Source organism: Mya arenaria, chromosome 17 (genome assembly GCF_026914265.1).
Source record: "Mya arenaria isolate MELC-2E11 chromosome 17, ASM2691426v1".
In the NCBI taxonomy this organism is placed as follows: Eukaryota; Metazoa; Mollusca; class Bivalvia; order Myida; family Myidae; genus Mya; species Mya arenaria.
This window is the reverse complement of record NC_069138.1, coordinates 49,351,876-49,360,966: the sequence shown is the minus strand read 5'-3', so window position 1 is coordinate 49,360,966 and position 9,091 is coordinate 49,351,876. Positions and strand designations below refer to the sequence as shown.

Sequence of the window (9,091 nt, the reverse complement as noted above, 5' to 3'; positions counted from 1 at the left end):
TATTTTGAATTATTTTAATAACTAGTTGGGCGCTATTTCGCATCTCATAGTTTAAAATTTCATGAGCCTGTTTTCATCCGTTTTCATCCGTCTGTTTTCATATTGTCACGCTCTGATGATTTTGGTGTCCCGCATGCACGCGCTCAATATAGTTTATGAACAGAAAAATACTGGTTCCATCACCTTTACGTCTTTTTTTTCAGGCTGATAGTATGTGCAACTTTTGAACGAAAGTAGTGTTATGTGTGACCGTAATGGGCTCTGCCGAGCTTCGTTCGGTTTAGAGCCCGTATTAAACGCATACAGCTGATAAGGAAGAGAAATTAAAATTTGTATCCACTAGGTTCAAAGTGTTGACGCCATCTTTTTCAGACGGGTTTAGTGTAGAAGGAATATATTCTAAACAATAATTCATTAACTGTTAAACACTTTTTAATAGTTGGAGCATTTGAGGTGAACTTACCGCTAGTTTAAGTACTGTGATTTAGAAGGTGCAATGCAGTGTCATTCTAACTTTACTATTTAAGGAGCAAGGACGTTTAAAATGCATACTCAAGGTAAGTAATTTGCACTGAAATAAGTTCAACTATCGATGTTTACAATATAAGTTTAAGTAAATTAGTAAAATTACTTGAGTCTGGCTCGAATAAAGCGAGCGAAACCATTTTTATCAATATCATGGCTAGATTTTGATAAACAACATGAATTGAATGGTAGTTTTTGGAGTGATTTCAGCATTTTTTACTTTAGGCGATTATAAATTATTGCTAGATTTTTATCCCTGCCCGTCCTCTCCTTTTTCCGCCGCCCTTAAATTGTATTGGATTCAAATAAAAATGTTGAACTAGGTTCTGTATTTGCTTATCGGTCCGGTTCTGTTCGAGAACGGCGTTAATTCATGCCTACGGTTTCGATGTAAAAATCTCATGGACAAAAGGGAATTGTTATGAACGTGTTCGTGACTCGTCTAGAAATACAAGAAATTATATGGTTCCCTTTGCACTAAAGGGAGCATGAGCACATGTTCTGCGGTGAAACGGTCAACTAGGAAAATAAAAAAAATAAAAAGATAAAATGTCACTCCTGTATGAAAACTGTTATTATTTGTTTGTCATTGTAGATATTTCATTTTTTATGAAGCACATAAAAAATCAGACAGTTTAAAGAAGAAAAATGAATCATACCGTTGTTAATGACTTTAGGGACTTTGAGGGTTAGACAAAGGTACCCACAAGACACTTAAATTACGTTGCGATAATCATGTAGTAATTTAAAGATTTATCAAGCAATAATACACAATGCACTATGCTCCAAAACATAAAATGATTAAAACTCTTATCGGAGCACTCGACAAATGGGCATTTCCTGAATGCGATTATAAATACGCTTACAAACACTCAACAAACTCTCAACGAGAGAAACCGAACGTACAGTTCAACAAAGACATTCCAGATCATTGGACACTCAAGGCATAATATTTTGTCTGTAAAACATCAACATTTACTGATTAAGTGAGTTTATGTGTGATCTGTACTTCCTTCTTTTGGATAGGTTTGCGAAAATGAGAATCTCACAACCGATATCTTGCACATGGTTAGGATTATGGAAGGTATAACATAACCAATATCACCATGGTGATGCCTTATTGTGGGAAAATGTATTCGAACTTGTAAATTTCTGTTGAAAGCCGTACGCTTCTCTCTGCGTAGAATCTGATTAACCAGATATAGTTGTCTATGTATCAGCCTTTACTACCCATGAACTTAATTTTAAAATCAGCAGTGATACCTGAATGATGATCTTTAGAATGATATACGCATTGTCTTGTCATTAATTTATACAAAGACACAAGCTCAGACTCAAAACTGTTTTAGACTGACCTCGTTTATTTTCATGGACAATGTTTGGACTGGTGTTGTTGTCCTATTCTTCACAGTATATCAACAGGCTATTGTTAAAAACTATTTGTTATTATATTCTAAGCCTTACAAGTAAGTTTACATTTTGGTGACCGTTCCAAGGCGGTATCTAACAATTCTTGATAAACATACCTATTTTTTATATATATATATATATATATATGCACTGTGCTGTTTGTGGACTTTTGTGCTGTTCTTTTATGTTTCTTGTTTGTGATTTTGTGTTCTATGTCGTTGGCGTTTGCCCATTGCCACTAAACCGGGTTTATGTTTATACGTTTTGCTACTGAGCTTGATTCTGTAGTTTTATGCATAAACATTGAAGTAAGCGAAATGGTTAAAACATCTCGTCTAACATAATTCTATAGAAACTTTAAAATATTCTTGACGAAAATGTGGTAGACTAGTTCATAACGATAACCGTCCTTTTATATAAATGTTCGACACAATTAAACGTATTTAGTATCACATTTATATACAGTTTAACGGCTCTTCTAATATGGTCCTAGCTGCGCACAAGTCTAAATATATCTCCGTATTGAATAGAACAATTTCAGATAACCTATAATTATATTACAGTTACTATTATATTTCAGTTGCTGGAAGTGCACAGAGCACGAGATCGGCTGAGCGCACCAAGAGATGTATCCGTATCACAGCATGGGCCACACGAATTCTAGCTCTCCTCAGCATCGTGTTTTGTATCGTGGCGTTTAAGTCGACAAATGGATATGTGTTTGGAGTCTTCTTGATTGTCATATCCATCCTTGTAAGTGGTTAACAGAGGCCAATTATATATTGAATTTAAGTGTTTAGTTGTAAACATCAGTTTAAAAGAAAAACAAAACAAGTGCCAACCTTACTCACGGAGCAATACATATTCAGATTGATTAATAGAATCAAAACGATAAAAGTTAGAATGTCTTTACACTTGAACCTAGACGTTTTGTACCGTAAAACAAATGTAACTATGTACATTGTGGACATACGTTCGATTTAAACCATCATGTTTCGGACATATCGTATTTACTGTGAAATATAATGTGCCCACTCACAAGCCCTTATACACCTGAAGTTCAGAGATTTTTCGTCTCTCTTACAGTTTATATCGATTTATTTTATGGCTAATTTCCTTAGTATACGCCTCAATGCGACCATTAGTGACGTTACAGTGCGAGAGCTATTCATTGGAAGGCAATCATTTTGAGCATACATCGCTCGTTCAAATATGTTTTTAAAACAAGTTTTAAACTCTATATAGTAGCATGTGTATTGTCCCTTTTTACAATCATTTGTGATTATCATCATCGAATGCATCTTAAGCCTTTGAAGGGTTATGGTTGGGTAATATTTTGCATTCCTAGCAAAGGTATTATAGATGTCTTTATGACTATATTTTTACGGTCACATTATAACCAATACTAAGGCGAATGAACACAACATGGATAAGCTCAGATGCCGGAAATTCAAAAGCAATATATATGCAAAGAGCTACAGAAACGTGCTCAGTAGCAAAAAGTTTAAACATTAACCCGGTTTAGTGGCAATATATATATAAATAATTGGTATGTTTATCAAGAATTGTTATGCAGGTACCGCCCTGGAACAGTCAGTAAAATGTAAATTTACTGGGGGGTTAAACCAGTTTATGTGTACAACGTCACTCTTATCCCAACCCTGTTTTGAGACTCATCAAAATAAAAAAGACTCATCAAGATAGTTTGACCGATAAACGATGTCAAACATTCTTCGTATGTACTACAGTTTTTATATAAAACTAACAGAAATTTCATCAAGACTTCTAGACATGTTCAATAATACTATAACAAATATATCCCAGGTAGTCAATGGCTGCCAGGAGTTGTGATGAAACAGTCCATACACTATAACATAACGCTTAATTACCTTTCAGAGTGTTATGAGCCCGTTAAACTTCTACTGTGGCTGCAATTCGGATTGTTCAAGATACACAAACGCTGCAAAAGTGAGTAACATTTTATCTTAAATCGCTGTATGTGTACATTAGTTAAGGATTAAATGTTTTAGTATTTAGGCTCATAGGTGTATGAAAACATTTATGTTTTTGTGTTTGAAATACCGAACGATTTCACGATAGACTGTGTACTGGCCAAAAACAGAATAGCGATTCTACGATTATGTAATGATTATCTGGATAATCCCTTAAAATCACTAAAAAATGGCAGCGTCAATGACGTCAACTATTCCATCGAGGTCACGTTCATTTAACCGAATGAAAACGTCATACGAGTAATCACAAGGGGCGCTGCGATACTGTTACAGTGTTTCGTTCATCAAAATTGGAATTGAAACTGAACGGAAACTCGTTTATATTAGAAACGGCAGTATTTATAAGTAAAATTGCGAGTGTATGGGCAACATCTTATTTCAGGCAATCGGACATTGGGGTGTCTATTTGTGGATGTTCATGAGCAACATGGGATACGGCATGATGTTTGGGTACAGCTGGTACTATTGGATGGCAACTAGCCACTACTATAAAGCTGCCCAGTTACTGGACACATTATTTGCAATGTCCCTGATCATCACTTTCTTCCTATCGATATTCAACCTTTACTCGTTTTGCCTTGTCTACAAGTACGGCTGTTGCTTCATGAATGAAATCGATAAGGACAACTCTCAGCAAGGGGTTGAAACAGCTGTCGTGATGAATCAACAGATATCCACGATCGGAAGCGGTATTCCGGTTAACGTAAGTCCGTAATTTTGATCGTAATCTCAATTCATAAGAACAACCGTTTTTCTTTACTTTACTAAATAACTTCTGATGTTGCGACAAGGTATTACTAGTATTTCACAACCTTCATTTATTGTTTAGCATGACATTTTAAATAGGCTTTTCAATACATATCCTAGGTTAAAGATAAATGTACGTAGTTGATCGGGTTCGCGGGTGTACGAGCGGGCACAGTCTACGATTATGAAACTTTGGTATTGGTGTGCTTAAAGTTACTGTTACGAAAAAAGACTTGAGTGAATAGGATTATTTTTAATGGCTTTAGATTTGATACTTGGTTTATAACAAGCTGATCTGAAGTACATTTGATTTGTAATTATGGCTATTGCGCTAAAGATAAAGGTCAATGTTGTTAACAATAGAAACAAACATGTTTCCAATCAATTGCTGTAGAGCTTAAGTTTAGTGATAAAACTTTTTGTGTTTGAAGCTAAATTCAAGTGTAAGTTGGTGATTGCTTTTGGATTCGGTATGGTCAAGTTCAAGGTCGCTGACATTAAATGGGGAAAAAAGAAACAAACTTGTTAGCTAAATAACTTTAAATATGCTCGATGTAACGTTATGAAACCTGTAGTAAAGGAATCGTTGTGTTCGGTCAAAATTAAGAACAAAAATTGCGTTCCTGCTAAATTGCTCGAGATAAGATGAATCGTTTGATCATTGTTTCTAAAAATTAGAAAAATGGTTTCTAAATTATAACTTTAGCTAGAGAAAGTAAGTAAGTAAATTGTTTATTATAGTGACATGTGTACATAGCATAATAACATTTCATTATCATGAATACTTTTACATTTACACCCGGCCCATCGGGCCGATAAGTCATCTATATATCGGCGGTATATGGAGCATAATTTCATATAAAACATAAGTTGTATGTAACATTGCAGATAATATACAAACATTGAGAATTAAGAATAGTGTAATTTTGGTTGTGTTTGAGGTTTTTGTGTAGACTTAGCTGTCAGCTGCTTTTGTTTAAGATGGTCAATGTCGCAGTTTGTACAAATAAAAACAATATTTGCTGCTCAATACTTCTGTTTGTCAATTCATTAATGTGATGAAACTTGGTATATTTTTTTAATAAAGACGCATTTTGAAAGTCAGTGAGATTAAATTTAGGGTCATTAATAATATAAATCGAAAACGTTTTACTCAATAACTTGTTATGCATTTCACTTGGGGATTATATTCAGGAATCAATGTGTTCGAGGAATTTGTTAAATTAACAAATAGGAATAATCGGCATAATAACTTGATTCCAAACAAAGTGCCAAATTTCCTTGTTTTGCCGCTTTGTGGGTTATCTAGATACTTTCTTATAGTTTTTATAGCAGTACCTATCGTGTTGCTAAAAGTAATTGACGAATCTGCTTCATATATATGACTTTAATTGACTTTTTTCATATATTGACCTACTTCTTTGTACTAAATATTACATAAGTTCAATATGAACTTGGAACGCATAACATACACAGTAGTTGTGTAAGTTGAATAGAAATAAACACAGAATGCAAATCAGCTTATTTTTGCAGGGTGTACAGTTTACAAATGCTGCAATGGGTGCTCAGCAACCGTTTACCAGCCCTGGGATACAGTACCCTCAATACCAGCCATATCCTGCCGGACCTTTTTACATGGCTGCACCTTTCCCACAAGCTGTTGGTGTAACAACTGACTCAGTTGGCGTATCTTTTCCACAAACAATGGCGGACGCAGGTGGCCCTCCACCATACGCTGAAGCTGATCCGAATGAGAAACAACCACAGTGATCGAATTACAATGCTCGTTTCCTGCCAAATGTTAAAAGTAACATGATACAATAACAATGATATAACAAAAAATACCAATAATTGTTCATGTTCATAATTTAAACAATTACTTTGTTTAAAAGAAAATTATTTAACGAGCAAATCTGTTATTAGTGTTTCAAACAAAATATAAATTAACCAAAGAGTTAAAAAACAAAAAACTGAAAACAAAATATTATGATGGATCTTTCAATTGTACCCCTTTTGAGTGTGAAATATACTATTTAATCGGAATATGTTAAATGTATGTAATTTCAACGCATGACTATAATTGCTATTTGTTTTATACATGTGTTGGTTAATACCTGTATGTAACCGCTGTTATGTGATATTTGTTTATTTCAAGCTTTTTAGTTTAACTGATGTTGATTTTTACGTCTAAGAATGAGCATTTTCTACATATGTTTCTAAGAGATATATAAAATTGATCAAAACCAACCAATAACGCCGTGCTACTTTTGTAAAGGTATGTTTGTTTGAACAATTTACGTGTTATGTCTGCAAACGTCTGATTTCATTTATGATTTACTCATAAATCATGAATGCATAAATCATGAATGTATTGTTTATGGTGTATATGTGTACAGCTTTACATGTAATATTTGATACATTCTTATAGCTAGCTCTTTAAATATTGATCCCACAATGATTTGAAATAAGATTGCGGGCATACGCGGAAGACAATCGAAATATGAAACAATCGCGGTGATCAAATCAAAAACCATGTTGATGCCAATTACATAGACCTACATTTGTATATACTTTCTGTGTAAATATTTCTTTTTTGTATAATATACTTACATTTGTCTTAAAGGCCTAGTTTAAGCCTGCTATAATTGACCTCTCACCAAACTGTGACACCAGTGCAATTAGCAGGAAATGCACAGCAGGGAATTATTATGCCAATCATTCCTTAAACTAGGCCTTTAAACATCTTAGTCAAATGGTTTGTTTAATATTCTGTGTGAAATCCTACATATTATATATGCAACAACATCTAACACAAGATAGTTATTGAAGGAAAATATAAAAACAATTGACGAGCCGTGAATAATTGAAAGCCAATACGAGTTTGATCAAATTATGTCTGCAAAATTAAAAATTAAAAAAGGAACTTCAGTTTTATTTATTTCAAATACTGTGCATTAAATTGGCCATTGACAAAATAGTTTATAACATTGATGTAATTATATTTGTTTAAATCAATGATCATCAGTTGTGTGGTCCCTTAAATTAGAAATCAAGGTGTGCTTAACAGTGTTCTTTTTATATCTTTATAAATTGTAGGCTTAACTTGTCATCCATTTTCCGATAATATTATATTCAGATATACAGTTGCAAACCACTACTCCGAACACAGTTTATCCGAAATTATCGCTATCTCGACAAAACAAATCATCAAAATTAGCTTGACACATAAGTGAGATCAAACATCTCTCGTTTGTTACACATTAGTTTGATAAAACTAGCAGCAATTTCATGTAGAGTCCTAGAATGTACATGATAAATGTTATCAATCTCTTCTAGGTTAGCAATGGTTGCCAGTGGTTGTGATGAAACAGTTCATGCCCTATAAAATAACGTGACCTTACCTTCCAGAGTGTTATGAGCCCGATTAACTTTAACTGTTGCTGCTACTTCCCTTCAAGAGTTTATGAGCCCGATTAACTTTAATTGTTGCTGCTTCTTCCCTCCCAGAGTATTATGAGCCTGTTAAACTTCACTTGTTGCTACTACTTCCCTTTCAGAGTTTAATGAGCCCGATTAATTTTAACTGTTGCTTCTACTTCCCTTTCAGGGTGTTATGATATCAATTAACTTTAATTGTTGCTGCTACTTCCCTTTCAGAGTGTTTTGAGCCGAATTAACTTAAACTATTTCTGCTACTTCCCTTTCAGAGTGTTATGAGCCCGATTAACTTTAACTGTTGCTGCTACTTCCCTTTCAGAATGTTATGAGCCCTTAAACTTCTACTGCTTCTGCTACTTCCCTTTCAGAGTGTTATGAGCCCAATTAACTTTAACTATTGCTGATACTTCCCTTTCAGAGTGTTATGAGCCCGATTTACTTTGACTATTGTTGCTACTTCGATTTAAGAGTGTTATGAGCCCGATAAACTTTAACTGTTGCTGCTACTTCCCTTTCAGAGTATTATGAGCCCAATTTACTTTGACTATTGTTGCTACTTCGATTTAAGAGTGTTATGAGCCCGATAAACTTTAACTGTTGCTGCTACTTCCCTTCCAGAGTGTTATGAGCCCGATTAACTTTAACTGTTGCTGCTACTTCCCTCCCAGAATGTTATGAGCCTGTTAAACTTCACTTGTTGCTACTATTTCCCTTTCAGATTTATGAGCCCGATTAATTTCAATTGTTGCTGCTTCTTCCCTCCCAGAGTGTTATGAGCCTGTTAAACTTCACTTGTTGCTGCTACTTCCCTTTCAGAGTTCTATGAGCCCGATTAATTTTAATTGTTGCTGCTACTTCACTTTTAGAGTCTTATGAGCCCTTAAACTTCTACTGCTTCTGCTACTTCCCTTTCAGAGTGTTATGAGCCCAATTAACTTTAACTATTGCTGATACTTCCC

The 9,091-nt window shown here is 34.4% G+C and overlaps 1 protein-coding gene across 2 annotated transcripts; it reads left to right on the top strand.

The window, feature by feature from the left end:
- The first annotated feature begins 219 nt into the window (after positions 1–219).
- LOC128224007 (uncharacterized) lies at positions 220–7,608 on the top strand. Of its 2 annotated transcripts, XM_052933585.1 has the most exons (6): positions 220–557; positions 1,552–1,609; positions 2,516–2,688; positions 3,832–3,903; positions 4,330–4,650; positions 6,228–7,608. In XM_052933585.1, exons 2-6 carry the CDS (start codon positions 1,591–1,593, stop codon positions 6,462–6,464), a joined length of 822 nt encoding a protein of 273 aa, XP_052789545.1. In that variant the 5' UTR covers positions 220–557; positions 1,552–1,590; the 3' UTR covers positions 6,465–7,608. The 2 variants fall into 2 exon arrangements, with proteins under 2 accessions (XP_052789545.1, XP_052789546.1); XM_052933586.1 differs by lacking the exon at positions 1,552–1,609 and having other exon boundaries at positions 221–557.
- The last annotated feature ends 1,483 nt before the right edge of the window (positions 7,609–9,091 follow it).